The sequence below is a fragment of the Drosophila willistoni genome (assembly GCF_018902025.1).
Source record: "Drosophila willistoni isolate 14030-0811.24 chromosome 2L unlocalized genomic scaffold, UCI_dwil_1.1 Seg72.1, whole genome shotgun sequence".
Lineage (NCBI taxonomy): Eukaryota > Metazoa > Arthropoda > Insecta > Diptera > Drosophilidae > Drosophila > Drosophila willistoni.
In genome coordinates this window covers 1,532,478-1,551,778 of record NW_025814049.1, presented here as the reverse complement: position 1 = coordinate 1,551,778, position 19,301 = coordinate 1,532,478, and the positions used below count along the sequence as shown (strand labels likewise).

The 19,301-nt window shown below is 33.7% G+C and overlaps 5 protein-coding genes across 8 annotated transcripts; 2 read left to right on the top strand and 3 right to left on the bottom strand.

The window, feature by feature from the left end:
- Positions 1 to 3,833: 3,833 nt before the first annotated feature.
- On the bottom strand, positions 3,834 to 8,630 carry LOC6646032 (uncharacterized protein DDB_G0271670). Its single transcript, XM_023177908.2, has 5 exons — positions 8,613 to 8,630; positions 5,511 to 6,015; positions 5,381 to 5,447; positions 4,243 to 4,632; positions 3,834 to 4,064 (listed from the first exon to the last, which is right to left on the bottom strand). Exons 1-5 carry the CDS (start codon positions 8,628 to 8,630, stop codon positions 3,845 to 3,847), a joined length of 1,200 nt encoding a protein of 399 aa, XP_023033676.1. The 3' UTR covers positions 3,834 to 3,844.
- An 895-nt stretch (positions 8,631 to 9,525) lies between these two features.
- Positions 9,526 to 15,715, bottom strand: LOC6646033 (chondroitin sulfate N-acetylgalactosaminyltransferase 1). The gene is made up of 4 exons (XM_002068853.4): positions 15,654 to 15,715; positions 10,545 to 11,598; positions 10,007 to 10,473; positions 9,526 to 9,943 (listed from the first exon to the last, which is right to left on the bottom strand). Exons 2-4 carry the CDS (start codon positions 11,578 to 11,580, stop codon positions 9,773 to 9,775), a joined length of 1,674 nt encoding a protein of 557 aa, XP_002068889.1. The 5' UTR covers positions 11,581 to 11,598; positions 15,654 to 15,715; the 3' UTR covers positions 9,526 to 9,772.
- Positions 11,970 to 15,576, top strand: LOC6646034 (synaptobrevin). Of its 3 annotated transcripts, none has more exons than XM_023177841.2 (4): positions 11,970 to 12,107; positions 12,437 to 12,490; positions 12,966 to 13,300; positions 13,610 to 13,639. In XM_023177841.2, exons 2-4 carry the CDS (start codon positions 12,444 to 12,446, stop codon positions 13,624 to 13,626), a joined length of 399 nt encoding a protein of 132 aa, XP_023033609.1. In that variant the 5' UTR covers positions 11,970 to 12,107; positions 12,437 to 12,443; the 3' UTR covers positions 13,627 to 13,639. The 3 variants fall into 3 exon arrangements, with proteins under 3 accessions (XP_023033609.1, XP_002068890.2, XP_015033171.1); XM_002068854.4 differs by lacking the exon at positions 13,610 to 13,639 and adding an exon at positions 15,204 to 15,576 and having other exon boundaries at positions 11,972 to 12,107; XM_015177685.3 differs by lacking the exon at positions 13,610 to 13,639 and adding an exon at positions 15,204 to 15,575 and having other exon boundaries at positions 11,975 to 12,107; positions 13,035 to 13,300.
- A 3-nt stretch (positions 15,716 to 15,718) lies between the features above and the next one.
- Positions 15,719 to 17,393, bottom strand: LOC6646035. Of its 2 annotated transcripts, none has more exons than XM_002068855.4 (5): positions 17,010 to 17,393; positions 16,794 to 16,944; positions 16,593 to 16,739; positions 16,400 to 16,537; positions 15,719 to 16,332 (listed from the first exon to the last, which is right to left on the bottom strand). In XM_002068855.4, the coding sequence occupies exons 1-5, from the start codon at positions 17,123 to 17,125 to the stop codon at positions 16,150 to 16,152; spliced, it is 735 nt and encodes a 244-aa protein (XP_002068891.1). In that variant the 5' UTR covers positions 17,126 to 17,393; the 3' UTR covers positions 15,719 to 16,149. The 2 variants fall into 2 exon arrangements, with proteins under 2 accessions (XP_002068891.1, XP_046866270.1); XM_047010314.1 differs by lacking the exon at positions 17,010 to 17,393 and having other exon boundaries at positions 16,794 to 16,815; positions 16,908 to 16,924.
- Positions 17,394 to 17,518: 125 nt separating this feature from the next.
- Positions 17,519 to 19,095, top strand: LOC6646036. The gene is made up of 5 exons (XM_002068856.4): positions 17,519 to 17,933; positions 18,007 to 18,151; positions 18,219 to 18,344; positions 18,414 to 18,563; positions 18,634 to 19,095. The coding sequence occupies exons 1-5, from the start codon at positions 17,806 to 17,808 to the stop codon at positions 18,922 to 18,924; spliced, it is 840 nt and encodes a 279-aa protein (XP_002068892.1). The 5' UTR covers positions 17,519 to 17,805; the 3' UTR covers positions 18,925 to 19,095.
- The last annotated feature ends 206 nt before the right edge of the window (positions 19,096 to 19,301 follow it).

The window sequence follows — 19,301 nt, the reverse complement described above, 5'->3', positions numbered from 1 at the left end:
GTGGGCGGCCTCAGCCAAAGAACATTTAAAAATATTAAGCATCAAGTGACAATAGAATAAAACTTAGCTGAAGTTTCTACTTTCTGGGTAAGTAAAAAAGAGTGTAAATTTGGAAAATTTGTGAAACACAACAACACGTTTATTTCTATTTCACAGTCCTTAAATGGGTTTGGGATCCAAAAATAGTTTTCTAAAAAGAAACGCTCTCAAGAAACCATCAAAGACAACTTTCCACACTTAAAACTCATCAAAGATGTTCTCAGATCCATCCAAAACCAGCTAATGCACTAAAATTATTGGAAATTTTCAATACTAAAAAAGTTTAAAAAGTGATTGTTAAAAAATCTAAGAAATGGTTCAAAGTAATCTAAAAACCTATATATAATTGTTCATAAAACCCATCATCACTGACAAATGGTTCTGAAATCAATATAAAAGTTCCAGAATAGTTTGAAAATATGGAAACGTTCAAAGTGATCTAGAAGCCAAGAAGAATATTCTGGAATTGTCAAAAGTAATCTACAACCTTTTAAGAGATCTTCTAGAATTATCCAAAGAAGACTTCTGAAATTATTCAGAGATTTTCTAGAATCTATCAACAAATAGTTCAAAATCGTTAAAGAAGTTTTACAATAGCTATATACCATCACTCAAAATGAGGATTGAATCATTAACACTTCAATCATCAAAAAAAGATCTACAATTATTCAAAAGCTCTCAAGAGATATTTTGGAAACGTCCAAAGTAATCTACGATCATTTCAAAGACGTTCTGAAATTGTTCAACTTAATCATTACACACCAAAAAAGGAAGTAGAATCATTTGAAATTATGGCATTGTCAAAAAAAATCTATCATCAATTGAAAAAGAGTTCTGAAATCATTCAGAGGTTATCAGGAATCTATAATCACTCAAAGAAATTTCATCAATCGCTTAAAAATAGTTACATATCATAACTCAAAATAAGGTTTAAAATAATTTGAGGTAATCTTGAATCGTCAAAAGAAGATCTACAGTAAATTTATATCCTTCAAAAGATATTTTGGAATCGTACAAGAAAAAGAAGAAGTTAAAAAAGATGTTCCAAGAAACAAAAATTTAGAAGAAGACTTAAATAGATCTTCTTAAGAAACTAAAAACAATAGAAAGAACGAGAAAGTTCTTACTAAATAGTAACTAACTAAAGATTAAAGATACACCCGAAACATGTTGAACCAAAAACAAACTGAAGATCTTGATTGAACTTTGAAAAATCATCGCTAAAACTCATAGAAACCATCTTCCAGAGGAGGACAAACAATCCATGAAGAACTGCCTATAACCGAGTCTACAAAAAATCTTCCTAAATCGAAATAAGAATCTGCTTCCACACCATTCTAAATATAGAAATGTTTAAACTTTTTTTTTTTTTTAGTTTTCTGTGCCTTTTTGTGTTTGTTTTTGGTTTTGTCCTTTTGTTATATTTGTTTTCGTTGAATTTGAAAGCCATAAATTTGTTGGTCTAACAATATTCTTGTTGAATATTTCCCATAAATTGTCTGCTTACTGTACAGTCTCACATGTGGAAATTATTGACAATATATATTGCCAATAGCAGGCGCGTTTTTGTTAAAAATCTATGCTAGTTAAAATTATCCTACAATACTTTTAAATCTCAAAACATACTTTAAAGAAAATCCGCAAGAGCTTTTACTTTTCTAAGTTTTTTTCGTTTGTTTCTTTTTATTGTTTTGCATTTTACAAAATTTTCATTTCCGGTAAGTTTCAACTTTTCATTTCGAATAATAATTTTGGTAAGTTTTCATTTTTTATTTTCTTTTACCATTTTATTTAAGTTTGTTTTTCAATTTTAATTGAAGTTATTTTGATTAATTTTTTATTATTTAAATTATTTTAATTTATTATTTTTTTTATTATTTAAATTATTTTAGTTTTTAAATTACTTTTATTGTTTTGTTTTTTTTTAGTTTTTTTATTTATTTATTTAATTCTTGTTTTGTTAAATAAATAAAATTTCTATTATTATTTTAGTTTGATTTGAATTTTCTTTTAATTATTTTGGTTTTTTCCTTCACTTAATTATTTTAAAGTATAGTTTTGTTACTATTTTTTTTTATATTTTTGTTGTTAGTTTTATTATTTGTTTCTTGTTTTATTCGGTATTTATTTGTTTAGTTTTCGCTCAATTTTTTTAAACGTCTTATTTCAAATGTTTATGTTACATTTTTTTAAATGTATTAATTGTGTTAATTTTTTTTAAATTTTGATTTTTGATTTTTGATTTTTAGTATCCTTTTTCTTTAGGTGTTTATTTCAATTTTTGTTCTTACATATTTCCAAAAAATTTTTATACTTTATTTTGTTTCTTTATAAATTAGTTTTGAATATTTTTTTGTTTTATATACATTTACAACTATTTCATATTAAATTAATTATTCAGTGAATATATCATGTTTGATTTATTTATTAGTTGAAATACTTTTTAACGTTGATTCATTATCTTTTTCTTGTTTATTTAGTTATTGTTTTTTTATTTTAAATTATAATTTAATGTTTATCATTATCAATTTCAATTCCTTTGATTTCTTCTTCAAATTTCAACAGTTTTTTAAAGAATTAATATTAAGTTTTATTCAAATGTTTTATAAATTTTATTTCAAATTAAATTTTGTATAATTTTTTTAATATTGACCAATTTATTCACATTTATGTTGAAACTTATTTTTAGTTTCCTTTTCCTTTAGGTGTTTATTTAAATTTTTGTTCTTAATTATTTCCAAAACTTTTTTCTTTTATTTTGTTTCTTTATTTTTGTCCTTTGTTATTACTATTTTTTATTTTATATATATTTGATATAAATTCGTTACTTTTATTCAAAATAATGATATGATTTTTTCAAAATTAACTTTTTATTTTTTTTGTATAATTTTTTTAATTATAAAAATTAAATTGAATTTATCATGCAATTATTTTGTTCAATTTTGAATTTATCATGCAATTATTTTGTTCAATTTTGGTTTCAAATATTTTGTTTTATAGAAAAATGTTTTATTTTTTCAAACTTTTAGGTTTTAATATTTTTTAAGTTATTAAACTTTAAATTGAATCAAATTTTATTTCATCTTTATTTATTATTTATTTATTTTCGTATTTAACTATCACGTTTTTATATTTATACTGTTTTATTTTTTATTCGTTTATTATTTTAAATATCTTCGATTGATTAAATGTATATGTTTTATATTTTTTTTTATCATTTTTTTATAAATTAATTATGCATTCTTATTTAATATATTTATATTTGTTATTTTTGTTTTTATTCAAATGTTTTGTTTCTTTAAATTTTCAAGTTTTTCAGTTCTTTTTATTATTTAATTATTTTGTTATTTTGTTTGATTTTTTAGTAAATTTTTGTTTTATTTATTAATTATTTTTTTCTTTTACAATTTTATTTGTTTTTTTTCTTTTGAATTGTGTTTCTATTGAGATTTCATTTTCAGTTGTTTTTTTTTAGCAAAAATTTAATTTAAAATTAAGCTCTCATTGCATTTTAATTGTATCCCGATAAAAATTTATCTTTATTGCAAATAAAACTGTACTTTTCCGCATTAAAATACAAATTTGTGTTCTTCTTTTATTTTGAGGATCTTTTGAAATGGTCTCGTTTACTTTTATTTTGAGCAAAATTTGTTATTGTTCTTTAAGACACACAGAGATGACATATATAAATAGTTTTGATTAGCTTAGAATTAGCACGAATTAAATACAGATAGAAACTTTAGAACTACTTCTTTGACAGCCACGCCCACCACAGGGCGAGGTATAGTCCCGGTTAACGCCGTCATTATTGCCTGCCATCGTCCATCGGCTTTAGCTGAGAATCACCTTCGGCGGAAGCGGAGGCCGTTTGAGCCGCTGGGACGGGCATACCCTCACCTTGAATCACTGTTGTCCCACCACCACCACCGTTAACAGTTTGTCCATCGGAGACAACAACCGAGTTGCTGTCCCGCTCCATGAGATAGCTTACGCCTAGAGGACGTGTTCGGCCACCATAGGGAGAGCTACAAGGGGCGATAAGAGGGCGAGCCTAGGCTTAATGCTTTTAACCAATTCCGAAAGCCATCGAGTGCGCAGACCATTCACAGACAGAAACACAGTGAGTGTGATAGGAGAAGAAAGTTGGAGAGTTGGTGGGATCGGGGACCAAAGAAGGAGCAGGAGTGTTGGTTGGATACTTACCTCTGCATATCACGTTCGCGATCACGCTCTCTATCCCTACTACTGCCACTACTGTTGCTCGAAGAAGGTGATGAGGATGACGACGACGACGACGACGATGATGACGAGGAGGAGGAAGAACCAGCGGAGGAGCCAGAACCAGAGCTCGGCTTGTCCTGTTCTCCGCCCAAATAGGTCCAACCTTTGCCTTCAGACCCATAGCTGTTGCTGCCCAAGTGAGCGGAGGATACTCTCGTGCCGCTGCCGTAGGAGCAACTACCGCAGCCTGGCGATGATTGGGATGAGAGAGACGGACCACGATCGCGATTGTTGTGGGGCCGTGGGGAATAGGAGTCCTCATCGGTGGCGAAATAATAGCCACGACCAGAGTTATCAAAGCCCGATTGTCCTCTGGGCAAAGTGGGTGCATTTATTTTGGATATTTGGTGGGGGAGTTTTGCAGTTTGTTTTTTTTTTCAGTGATTGGATTGGAAAAAGGAAGTGAAGTGCATTAAGTGCATTTTAATTTGTTTTCCAAATGGCGTAGAGTATCCAGGTTTGTTGTTGTTGATTGTGTTGTGTATTGTTGTTCGAGTTGTTGTTGTTGTTGTTCGTGTGTTGTTGTTTTGTTGTTGTTGTTGTATGCAAGTAAAAAGTTGTAAAACGCTCAATTGAAAAATAAATAGAGTTATAGACACAGAAAATCGGTGAACCGATACTTATATACCCCTACAGAGATGACTCAAAACCACTTTAATTACTTACTAAAATGAAGTACTAAATATTTCTCGTCTAAAATTAGTTAATTTAGCATTCTATTCTATACTTATAAAAAATTCATATTCGACTTGTAATTCCCAATTGGTTCAAGCTTAAAGAAGAGGAGAAAGTACCTACTATCCTAGACACAAACCATTCGGTTTTTGTATTAAATATATTGAGAGATCTTATATTGAATTCGTAATGGTCAATCACAATCCAACAATAACCAATTGATATATATAGACATAAACATTACTTATTGATCTAAAGTTTTCAACATCTCTCTGTAAGGGTATATAAACAGAACATCGAAAAAGTATATACACAAAGTAGAATGGAAATTCTTAATCGCTACCTGTAGGTCTCATCCCAAGGTTTATAGTTGCGAAAATCATACCTGGAATAATACCGATCGTAGGGATCATAGCGATCATAGCTGGAACGTGAACGATCATAATAGCGATCTAGAAAAAGGAATAATAAATGTATAATAACCCCCAAGCTGGCCATACTCGTACTCAACTTACCTCTCGAACTATCGCTATAGCGATCGGTGTAATAGCGATCTCGATTGTCATAACCATAGCCGCGATCTCTTCCCCCTCCGGTGCGATAGTCATCATAAGCACCTCGACTCTCATAGCGATCGTACGTGCGTGGTGTATACCGATCATCATAGTAGCGACTTCGATCATAATATCTGTCATAGTCGCGATCACGACCAGAGCTGCGATCATCATAGCCCGAATAGTACCAAGAACTGCTACCCCTCAGATAATCATCGCCTGCAGATCGACTGGAATAACTTCCGCCGTAATAACGATCACGTTCCCGATCCTCATAGCAGCGCACACAGCGCGATTGCCGGCTCTTTCCATGCAGCACCGAATCCAGGACTCCAACAACTCCTGTTGAGGCCTGCTGGGAATTGGGATTGGCATGCGAATTCGAATTGGTGGTTACTGATCTGGCCTCTGGTTCTGTGACTTGAACTGCCGCCTGGGCGCAAACCAATATGGTCAGCCCTAGTAGCTGAAAATAATAATTTTGTTTGTGTATGTGTATGGTAGTTAATCACAATCATTAGATTTGAGTTTAGTTAATTGCCCCCGCACACAGACCGCATATTTCACACACGGCTGGACATTTGGGCCACAACCACACACATGCATACATACATAGGGCCACAGCCTCCAATCATAATTGACGAAAGCAGTACAAAGTACAAAATCATCATTAAAAATGGACGACACTCCAATGGGTACAACAATGCTGGGCTTGGGCCTGGTGGCCAACCGCCGTGAAATATGATCAAGCTCCCCGCTTTTATTCCCTCCCCCGATTATGCAATAGATAGAGCATAGATTTGGGTCGCTCTCTCTCTCTCTCTGTCCCAACAACTGTCTCACTCTCTCCGTCTCTATATTTCCATTCATATGCATAAAATAGCATTGACATCATTTTTTGAATGAATTTTAAATTTTTGGTTTTTGGTTTTCGGTATCAGCAGAATCATAACGCTCACTATGAATGAACCTTTGGAAAAGCCTCAAAAGGCCAAAACCCAAAAGCAAATATTTTTGTTAGTTAGCTGGGCTAGCTAGCTAGCCACTCGCCACGCTTTGTTAATCAAGCATCAGGAACAACTTCCGCTTGGGGTTCACATTTACTCGCATCGCACCACAGTGCCAAAGCATTGGTCAATCTTCTCTCCCCTCTCTATATGGATCAGACAAATATACCTGAGGGGTGAAGTACTGACCCCCTGGTGTGGTGGTGTGGTCAACTTCATTAGAATAATTATTATTTCATGGATGGATTTAAAATTAATGTAGCAAAATTTTGATTGTCAATTTTGGCTAGGGTCGTTGGTCTTTAGAATTTGGAAAAATAACAACAAAAATTTTTGGAAGGGAAAATTTGAGTTATATAAGCAATTATGTAATGTATGTTTAGGCATATGAATATTATTCTATTTAATAGAATAAATTATGAAAATTTGCAGTGCTAGGTCATATCTGGAGTTGTATAACAGCAATATAATAAATTCTGTCATTTTACGAAACAAATCGTGGGGTAACCCTAATTTGCAGTGTTGCTAAATGCGATCATACTCCACTCGGTGCAGTCTTTTAACCAACTGTGTTGTAAAAATCATTAAGAAGACAATTTGTGAAGTTTATTTTACACATTTCTTATGACGCACACTTGATAGTGCTTGGCAAATATTAAAATCCTCAAAAAAGAGACAAAAAAAACACTAATTCAAAGTGTTGCTAAGTTCAAAATATGGTCTAGAAGATTAAGTCCCATTTTGGACCGGGCTGATTTTAAGTTGGAAAATGACTTTTTAAAAAAAAAACATTCTGCCTGTTTTAGTTTGGGATGAAACTGGTTCAAAAAATGGATTTGAAGGTTTACTCAACGTAATTTTTGTTGAACTAACTATATACTTCCCTTTAATTGAAATATAGTCAAATAAAATACAGAATCTTTGAAAATATACAAAACTTGCTGTTCGAAAAGTCGAACGGTGGTCCAAAATGGGTTAACGCGCCATATTATAAAGAAGATGATGAAGTTCACAAGAATTGATAAACTAATGGAACCTTTATTATACGTAACTTTAATCTGTAGTTTTACTAAACTTTGAATTTCTATATTAGATCAAGATTTAAGCAGTCAATTACCTCTACATTTACGAAATATTCTACATAAAGTTGTGTGAGAAAGATTAAAACTATAACTATTGAACAAAGTGCTGCCAATTTTTGAAAAGTTTATGGGTTACACTAGTCTGTAGTGTTGATAAATATAAAATGTCGTTAGTTTTCAGCCATAAACACTATTTAGTTCACATAAATCCTACTAGTTATGGTTCAAGAATAATTGCCAGTGTTGCTAATTTCTGTATTGTATGTATATGGGGTCACCTTTTTAGTAGTGTTAATCAGAAAGCTTTGTAAACTAGTTTAAAAATATAATCCAGTTGATTCAAATCTATTTATTTTATGTTTGTTCCACGTTATCTTTAAATATCATGTTTTCCAAAAAATGTCAATCGTCTTGAATTATCTTTATCTTGGTATTACTGTAAGAATTTAATTAAATATGCAACGAAAACATAGAAATTTGATCGTTTAAAAATTATAAAAATTCAGAAATGAAAGATGAAAAGTTTTTAAAATTGATAATGCAAAAAACATTTATATATAGAAGTTTATTATATAGAAAATTCTCTAAACAGCCAGGTAGGTATATCTGTTAAATAACGCATGATATTTAATGTTCATATTATGTAACTTTTGTGGCGCATTTGAATTTAGAAACAACAGAGGTCAACTAAATCAAATAGTCTACTAAATGTAGATAGTTTGGTTCGAAATTTATATTGTTCTTTAGCTAATTATGGAGTTGTCTTTATCGAGATGCTCCTAAATCCATTGTTCAGGTTTATCCCTTTTGAAATTGTAAACGTTTGCTTCAAGCTTTTCACAACACATTTATGATTGTTTCACAGATTTGTAAAGCTTAGAGAGAGAAAAAAACCCTTTATAATGCTTGATTTTCAATCACTTTAAACACTTGACTTATGTATATATTAATTTGAACATTAATTTCGAACTTACCCAGAGCAGGGCATGCATTTTTGATTAGTCACTTATTTAAATCACTGTCACGTGTTGAAAGAGTCCTTTCATACACTTTATATTTATTGATCCGGGTTTTAATTTGGCCTAAGCCACTCCACTTGTCAGAGAATTCAATTCACGAATGGTCTACGGCAAACACAAGCACAGGTATTTATTCAAAACTTCCATTGAATACCGACAGAGCTCCAAAAAAAAAAAAACACAAAAAAATAAAACCAAGCTCGTTGGAGCTAGAGTTATTTAGAATCCGAGGCACTGAACCGCGAGATCAGCTTGATGGGGCGCCGCCGTCGCCACCGAATGTGGTGTGTTTTGGTGGTGTTGGCATATGCGTTGAGAGCAAGCTAGGTCTCTGAGGTGTTGGTCGACGATTTGTCACTTCACCTGCAACACCTTGATTATTATTGTGGGTTGGGTTTTGGTCTGCTCATCATTTCATGGTCAGTTTGGCTTTCACGGAATCGGAGAGGGTGAGATAGATAGACCGAGCCAAAAAGAGGATGTGCCCAACCACAGACAGCCTGTCATTAATCCGACTAATTACGAGTCTATGAGGTAATGCCTTAAGAATATATCCACTCACACTTCTCCTCCATCTTCTTGTCAAATAAGAAATGAGTCAGAAATTAAAGTGTTGGAATTCGTATACTGGGCGGAGCGTCTTTACCATAAACCCTAGAAGCGTGACCATGAAAAGGAGTTTTAAGCGGAATATGTCTTGACTTGTCTACAAATCAGTGAACCTTTTGAAAAATTGTTTTTTTTTTTGGCGAGGTCATTGGCATTTTTCGTAATTCACCAAACGGCGACAAGTTTAATTAAACCATTTAATTTACATTTTCCATACAGCAAAAGATAATTTTTTTGTTTTTTTAGTTTGGTTTAGTTTAGTTTAGTTTTTTTTTTTTGCTCTTAAATATGGGCTTAGTTTATAAGTTACTTGATTTGACGATTGCATCTAGTTTGCTTCATGGAAGAACAATTTTTTGTGTGACTCAACAATTTAAGCTAAGTTTTTTTTTTAACAATTTCTATATATTATATATATATAATATGTATTTTATATCTTTGCGGCTTTCTGCTAAATAAGCAGATTATTGTCTCAATTTTAGGCCCAAAACGAGAAAAGTATTAGATCACGATGATATCGATATGGATGATGACAATGGCTTGGAGGCTTCTTTCTGGGCGGCAGCTATTTCATCTCTGAATGCCAGGAAACCCAATTGGGCATGGGACGCCTCATTCAAAGCGCGTGAACGTATACAGGCTCGATATTGATCGGCAGTCAGAGAATTAGAGCATATCTATGTAAATATTTAGTTAGAAATTATTATTTGTTGTTCATAAGCAATTCGAGCGTAACTTACCTTAGTATGCCAACGATGAAATATGCCAGGATCTGTGGCACGTATGATTTTTATTTTCGATCTAATATACTTTCTATAGAGCATAACATCCTCGCCACCCCAGCCAACGATTTCCTCTTCATCGAATCCACGTATTTGCAGGAAATTCGATCTATATTGGCAGGTCATGCCATAGCCAAAGTCACGCCAAAAGCCCGTGTCTCTGGAGATGATCAATTGCTCGGGATCACTGGGCATGGGTTTGCCTTGCAGCGTATAGACCACGTGAGGATTGTAGAGGCTAAACACCACGGGATAGTAGACCTTTTTACCCGGCGATGAATTCCAACGACAACGTTCTAAAAATTTGCTAGTAAACACTATATCCACATCGCACATAAAGAGCAACGCATCAGAGTCCTTTGCGTCCTTGCTATCCTTTGCCTTGGGCAGTTTAATGTGTTCGGCACCTAAACGAAGAGCTTTAGCTGAAGAAATGGAACCAAAGAGGGAATATGTATAGGTAATTTCGTATAAATTTAATCATATTAAAACTCACCCCTGCTAAAAGTCTCATTCAAGGCCAACAGTTGAACATGTCCTTTGGCACCAATCAACTGCTTGGCCTGGCTCAGTCCTTGCTCTCCGAAATAGACTACAATTAGTCTCAAATGCGGATCATCGAGATGTTTAAACATTTTCAGAAAACTACGAAAACTATGCAAACGTCCAGCTAAAGGCAATATGATATGAATAGTTTCTACATCTTTTGTCCCAGGCGATGCAGTGGCCATCTCTGCCAGCTGCACAGTCTGGAGAGGGGCAAAAGGACGCATTATCAGAGCCTTACGCACCAAAGGCATGGGATGTTTAATGCTCTTAAAGTACAGTTCATACTGTGTTCCAGTGGTGGGTTCAGTACGATAGATGCCCTCAATGAAATCATCCAGGGTAAATTTCACTGCATCTACAGAATTGCCAGTTGAAGATTTGGCTCTCATTCTAGCCGTATGATTACGATTAAGGCTTTCTAAAGCCTTATTTACCGCCTCCAGCAGATCGCGCCTTCTATAGCCAATTGGTTTCTCAACCACACGTTTGCCCAGACCCAAATCGATGGGATAAACGCGTGTGAAGGTGAAATGATTATACGGTATCAATTCGTATTCATTGTTGAGAGGCAAACCATGGAGTATTTCGGCTGCTCCAACTTGCTTGCGTATATAACTGCTGCAGTCATAGTGATGGCTGGCCACCAGTGGTGATGAAATGGCAGTGCTGGTAGTTGTCTCCCCATTGCTTCCACTTGCTCCTCCACTTCGATTATTTTGCATTAATACCAACTGAGCCTTGAGGGTAAGAACTTCATGTTTGAGCCTCTCAATTTCCGCATCCCGCTCGCTTATAATAAAGTTATAACCGGAAGTCACCTCATTAATTTGAGTCTGCGGTTGCGGTTGCTGAGTCTCCTGCTGTTGCTGTGCTGTCAACTCATCGAATCCGCACTTGGTTAGTATAACTATAGACACCACTGTGACCAAGGCAAAGAGCATAAGAAGGCGCACTAGCAATCGAGAAGCCAGCGAGTTATGCATTTTCCATTATTTTATCAGCTGTAATAAGACAGAAACCGAAAAATCATTGAAAATTTGAAGGAAGCGCCAAGTAAGAAATAAATTGGTGATGTGGCAACACCATGCATAATTAGATAATTATCGATAAGTTACTACTCTGCTGAGCCGATAAATTTTTAAAAATTTAATTAAATGTAATTTTTCTAATTTAGAATTGGATAAACGCTTTTTTTGAATTTTACTCATTTACTTCAGACATAAATATTCATCACATAAATAATTTCATTGTGTGATTTAAACAGTGACTGCAATTTTGGTGCCTCATCTCTATGCATGTTATCGATTATTGTTAGAGTGACCGTAGACCTTAAAAACACCAAAGCGGAGAGAGCGATTGCGTCTGTGTGTGTTTGTGTGTGTGATTAAAATTGTTGCTTTTGTAGTTTGATCGCAGCAATCGGCACAAAGCAAAAGAAAAAGAACACAAAAAAAAAATATTGCCAAAAATATAAAACTAACATCCAAAAACGCACAACAACAGTGACAAGGTGAGTCCTAAGACTGGGTGGAGACGTTATCCCAAGAATGTTTTTTTGGGTAGGGGTAAACACAATGCGTTGGCACATGCAACAAGTTTTCATTTTTTTCTTTCGCCTTTTTTGCCTACTCTCCATTGGAGAGTGATTCATAGACTTTGCTCTGGAGCGGGTATTAGTCGGCTGATTGAGGCTACAAAAAGGGTGGGGGATTGGGGGTAGTCCATAGATAAGATGTAGCTGGTCGTTTTTGTTTCGATTTCAAGGCAAATTAAACGCAAAACACAAGTGGGAAAAGTAAACAATAAATGTCTTTCTTCTTCTACTCAATTTCTTTTCAGAATAACGATGGAGAACAACGAGTCCCCTGCCCCCTCCGGTTCCAATGCCAATGAGTAAGTTTTTAGGGAAAGCAATTCACATAAAAGTCATCGCACATATCTATGCAGAAAAGCCATTAACTAAAAACTAAAATGAAACCAATGACGTCATTTAAATACTTGTCATGATATTTCCCTTACTATTTAAATGGAGACGAGACTTAGGGCCTTGGCCTTGCCTTCTAAGATTTGTATATTTAGAAAAAATATGCTGATTATATAGTTTCCATATGGCATAAGATATCATATCATAAACAGCCTTGTTTATGCTGGATCATATGCCAAATTTAAGAAAAGGGTTGTCATACTCTACAGGGTGCCAACCCACTTGATCTCATCATCATCATAATCTCATTGAGATCGATGTCATTGTCCTTTTATCTTTGTCATATCAAACATTTGACTGCATTTTGTGCTTTTGTACTTCTTTTGTTGAATGTGCCTCTCATATCTATATATATATGTCCTCCACAAAAATAAATTTATACAGTTTTCCCATACTTCCGCCGCCGCCCAATGACAACAACAACTACAACAACAACTATAACATCAATCCCAGCAATAACAATGCATCCCAAAAGCGTCTACAACAAACGCAGGCCAAAGTCGATGAAGTTGTTGGCATAATGCGTGTAAATGTGGAAAAAGTATTGGAACGCGATCAGAAGCTATCAGAATTGGGTGAACGTGCCGATCAATTGGAACAGGGTGCCTCACAATTCGAACAGCAGGCTGGCAAATTGAAACGTAAACAATGGTGGGCCAATATGAAAATGATGATCATTCTGGGAGTGATTGCCGTTGTGCTGCTCATTATAATCTTAGGTAAGCTAACATTTTCATATCTATTTTGTGGTTAAGCTTAAGCAAAAAAGATCCACAAAGATCTTAGTTATAATCGTAAGGTTAAAACCTTAGCTTAGCTTTTAGGTGACTGGGCTTAACTTACAGATTAAGTATCTAAAAAACAAAAACTGTTTATTTGGCTTGTGGTTTTGCTTTAACTAATCCTTATCAATGTGGCTTTTTGACGTAACTAATACCAACAAGAAAACATAAAAACAAAACAAAAAATTTGTAATTCAAAACTGATGATGAAATTTTTTTTGCCAACCCTTTTTATTTTATTTACAGTGTCGCTTTTCAATTGAACAAACAAAAAAAAAAAAACAAATATAAATTACACAAAGAAAAAATCAAAAACAAAATCAATAAATCTAAAGCAATTCCATATTATACCCTCAAAACCCAGCAACAAAGTTGATGTTCATATAGATTTATACATTATAATTGTATATTATATATATAGAGAAAGAAAAAGGTTTTGTTTAGGCTAAGCACAACTCGAAAAAACAGAAACTCTAAAAAGGTAAATGTTGAAAATGCTTTTCATGTCGTCTAATTGTTGCTTTTAATTTGTGTTAATTATATTAATAACTGTTAAGTTTATGAACATTTAAGTCATAGTTTATTTATAGATCATGACTGAGCATCGTGCTAAGTATATGACAAATTCTAAGTTATTTTCTAGAGACTACCAAATAATCTTTACATTTAGATTGTTATTAAGTTCTTTTTCCTCTTAAACATGTTTATTTATAACTTTTTTCCAAGTAGAGATCTTTGTAAACTTTGTTGAATCAAATCAAATGTTTTCAATAGCCTTTTCCGTGTATGTATCTAAATAAACATTTTTGACTCCATTGATATTTCCAAAAAAATGAGACTAATTATAAGTATAGTTAAATAATGATCTCAATGTTTCGAAAATTTATTAAGTAGTCTTTAAAATTAAGTTTTAATAATATGTTTTAGAAGTTTACTCTAACTTAAAGCTATCAAATATATATCTAAAAGATATAAGCGGCCAAGAGTTTTGAACGACATGTGTAAGAACCTGCCTAAATGGCAAGAAATAGCTTCAACATATAGTATTTGGATCTAGTCTATATCTAAAAAAGAAATAAGATGAAAAGAACTAAAAGATAAGTCTAAGAAGCTGTCTAAATGTCAAGAAAGCCAAGAGACAATTTTAAGTGGATATAGAAGCTTGATTTAACCTATATCCAATCAAGATATAAGAAAAAACCTGCCTAAGTGCCAAGAAAGCCAAGAGACAACTTAAGGTAGATATAGAAAATTGATTTAACCTATATCTAACCAAGATAAGAGACTTAAAATACCTGCCAAAGTGTCAATAAAGCCAAGAAACAAATTTAATTAGATATAGAACGATGATTTAACCTATATCTAATGAAGAAATGAGACTAAAAGAAGTAAAAGATAAGTCCACGAACCTCCCAAAATGTCAAGAAAGCCAAGAAACAACTTTAAGTGGATATAGAAGCTTGATTTAACGTATATCTAATCAAGATACGAGAGTTGTGTAGATTAAACCTATATCTACTGAAGAAATGGGTCTTAAAGAACCAAAAGATGGGCCTAAGTGACAGAAAACAACTTTACAAAGATATGTAAGTTTGATCTAACCTATATGTAAAGAGGAAATGAGAACAAAATGAAATCAAAATCAAGTGTAAAAGCCAAGAAATCCGAAAGGCGACTTTGATATCCGATTTAAATTCATGTAATTTAATCTAAGAGCCAACGAAATAACGATAGTTGTACTATAAGACACATTAAGCAAGTTATTATTAAGTTTCCTAGACTGTATACTAAATAATTTAATTATATATGCTAATTTCTTGTACTTTGCAACTATTTTCAGTATCAATTTTGCCATCTAGTAGCAGCAGCAGCAGCGATAATCGTGTAGCCGCTGTCACTGAGAAGCCCCAATAAAAAAATCACATCCAAAATAAGCCCAGCACAAATGGATCGTTGGAGGAGAATTATATTGCAAAGAAAATCCCATTTAACCCAAAAAGTAAACTAAAATGCCTTTATGTATTTGGCCTTATGCGTGTAAAACTAAAAAAGAAAACTGTGTCTAAACAAAAAAAACGTATATTTTGATAAACTAAAATGTAATAATTAAACAAAAAGGAAAACAACTAATGTTAAAGTTTACAATTGTTTTGTAATAAGGAAAAAGCAAACAAACGCACAGCAAAAATATTTATATACACATACACACACACATATATACATACATATATATATATATCTAATATACTGTTTGAGAAAATTTGTAAAAGAGAGATTTGATTTTACATACCGCACAGGCACAGCAACAAACTCAAGAGTTAGGCTGAGAAATCTTGTAAAGATAATGATGAAGGATTGAAGCCATTTGTTTTTAGTTTTAATTAGCATGAAATGGAAAAACACAACTCTTATTGATTTTTAAACGAGGCACAGCGACGAGATGTGCCGCATTCTGGAAATGATTCTGGTCGACCAGCCAAGTTGCTTCTAACGACGACAACGACGACGATAATGAAGACGACCACGACAACGACTGACTAACTGAATGGCTCTCTGGCTGGTTGGCTGGCAGACAGGCTGACTCTGAACTCGTAGTATATCCGTATCCGACTTGTGACATAACTTTGGAATGGGTGGCATGGCGGTGGGGTTTAAGAGAGGGGGGATTGATTTTTCTCTTTGGCGCAGGCGCCCAAATACCCGACGACCCTCAAAACAAAACAGCTGTTTCATCTTCTCTTCTGGTGGTACACACACACACTTGACAACCCTGGCGGGAGTTAGGGTTAGGAAAAGAGATTTACATTCCAGCCCATCAATTCAATTCCCGCTGCCGTTGTCCACACATAACCCATATAGAGAGCATAGAAATTGAGATAATACAATTGTCCAATTAAGATATTATCAGCTTTCATTTCAATATGATAGAAATTCGGTTTTCTCATCGAGGCAGCAAAAATGATCACAAACTATATATAATTCGAGGAAAAATGAGAGATTTATCTAAAGATATGAATCGAAAGTATTATCTCATACCACATTTGATAACAAAGTGTAGATAAAGAGAGTGGGAAACTCAATAATAACACGTTTCATTTCTGAGGCGACAATGATGCCAAAACTGGTCAGGACAAAAAGACGTTCACTCCAACGTATGATATTATGGCGGGACATCTAAATAGTCCATAGTGAGATGATTAATGGTTAGAGAATGTTTCTTATAACTTACAAAAAGACCACGTCGATGACGTACAGCCAAATTGCCATAGATCAGGCTAACTAACATTATGAAATAGGTCAATACCAGGGATACCAATAAACTGATATATGGCGCCTTTTTGGCCGGTTTCATAATGGATATGGTATTAACTTCAAACTGCAGAACAAATTATTAAAAACCTTTTCACTGAGCTCAAAAAAAAAAACTCACCGTCCATACGCCGGCCAAAATTCTTTTCCAGGCCGATTTTTGTACAATGATGTGATAGAAAAATACGTACAGCTGGATCGATATAAAACTTAAGAAAAATTGCACAAGACTCACATAATAATGCTGTCTCAGAAATTCCTTTACAGGTTTTCTAAGAGACAAGTAAAAGTTAATTTTAGTGATTATTTTGAAGAGAGAGAGAGAGGGATGGCTTACATTTCCATTACCACGGCCACCTGTATCTGGCCAATGAGAAGCATTACACAAGTCACCAAGTAGGTCTTGCATAGCAATTTTTTCGCTATATATTCATCATCACTATCGGCCGGCATAACTGTTAACTTACGGGTCAATGGAATGGAGCAGCAGGAGTCCTTTATAATAGAATCAAACTCTAAAGGGCTCAAAGCGCGCAGATGTTAAAAGATGTTAACTTTGATAATAATTTGCTTATTTGTTTTTACATTTATAATTTGTATATTAAAAAAGAAAAAAAAAACATAATAATAATATAAAAATTAACTATATATCACTAAACAGAATGCCAACTATGCTGAAATTTAAACTTCACAATACAAAAAGCAAAAATCCCTAAACAAAAATGATTTCCTTTTAAAAATGTATACAACCAAAAACAATACTTGAATATTTTGGAAAGTCAAACACTGATTTACGTGAATTTCACACAATATTCGAATGTGATTTTGATTGAAATTTGTGTTTGTGTGTGTGTGTTTGTGTTCATGAAAACGTATACGGCCTGGATTCTTAACTCAAAAAGTTGTATTCAAAATCTACAATATACATTATACATTTACAGCATTCAAATCCATTTATTGCATTCAATTGTTTCATATACAATACTAAAAAAAAACAAGTGAGAAACCTCAAAAGCAAGTCTATTTGAATTTCTTTGTCGGTGTCCCGAGCCAACAAGAAATCTAAAAACCGAAAAGGGACACCACTTTGTTAAATTTGTAGTCTATGTCGTTAGAGAAACTCTGAGACGATTATGGATGAACGTCGTCAGAGATTGAGGGCCTATCGTCGGGCCCGACGTAAATTTGCATGCGTTGTCTATTTGGTATCAATAGCCTGGATGGTATTGGCTCTGTTACAATGGCTAGTTGTATGTCTAGTGTAAGTAGTGACCTCCCCTCCCCTCCCCCTATATATACTTTTTCTCACATTTCTTTTGGATTTTACATTATAGTAAGGATGTTCGCAATGCCTTTGTGGATTATTACTGGATAAGTGTGATATTTTTTGTTCTTGCCATGGCACTGGTCACATTTTTCATATTCTTCGAGAAGATACGTTTCATAACGGGCGTTAATTGGCTTCTATGTGTACTTATAGTGAGTTTCAAAAAGGATTTAATCAACTAAAATTGTAAACTAATCATTATCAATTTATTTCAATCAGGTGGAATTTGTGACCATTGGCTTATTCTCTTTTGTTGCTCACACTTTATGGCCAGATTTAATTATGTGGTTTGCCGTATGCCTTTTACTTACATTCCTATTCATATTATTTGGATCTATAATACCTGTAAGTTTAATCACAGAGTCTTAAATTTTTAACCCGTTTTGTAATCTATTATCGATCTTAACTGATTAGCACGATTTAACTTTGGACGTAGTTATATTATTTGTGCTGGCTTTTATTTTCCTCATTGTTACTGTGTTTTTCATCATGATGCATGTTGTGGTAGGCATGCCATATGCCTTTATTGCCTACCAGATTTTTATTACAGTTATAGTCCTGCTGGTAAGTTCGATATATTCAATTGATATATCTTGGTTGATATATGATTTTCTTCTCCTTGTTTTTTTTTTAGTTTGTAATGTATCATGCCCAGACCATCAATGGTGGGCGATTTGCTGAAATGCGTCTCGATGATTACCTTTTGGCTTCACTAATACTCTTCCATGATTTTGTTGTTATCTTTATGCTAACTTTCTATGCTCAAATTACCTATAAATTAGCCTCAGAAGGAATGTCAACGACCACAGTTATGCCTAAAGTAACGGTGCCACAAGTAACAACTCCTGGTGTTACCAATATCCCAGATATCCCAACAACAACCATCGCAACCACCACCACCACCACATTAAAACCAGCAGCTTAGTTCGTCTTTTAATTTAATTGCCAAAGGAAGCCACAGAGGGACAGGGAGAGAGAGAGAGAGAGAGATACACACACAGGGAGAGGGAGAAAGATGTTTCAAAATTTAAATGTTATTTTAATAAATTCAAAATGAGATCGCAATGCAAAATAAAGTATTTATATTCAAAGCCTATCGGAAATTTTGTATCTTCTATAAAAGTAAGTTGTTCACAGTCGTTTTAATCGTTGTAGTTGTAGTTAATATTTAATCTGATTCCGTGACCATGAACCATTTAAATTTCAGTACATTCAGTAGATAAATCAATGCAGCATTTACTTTAAAATAGTTCACTCTGGCGCCATCGTCAAATTTTTGTTGCTTATGCTAGTGCTGCCCAT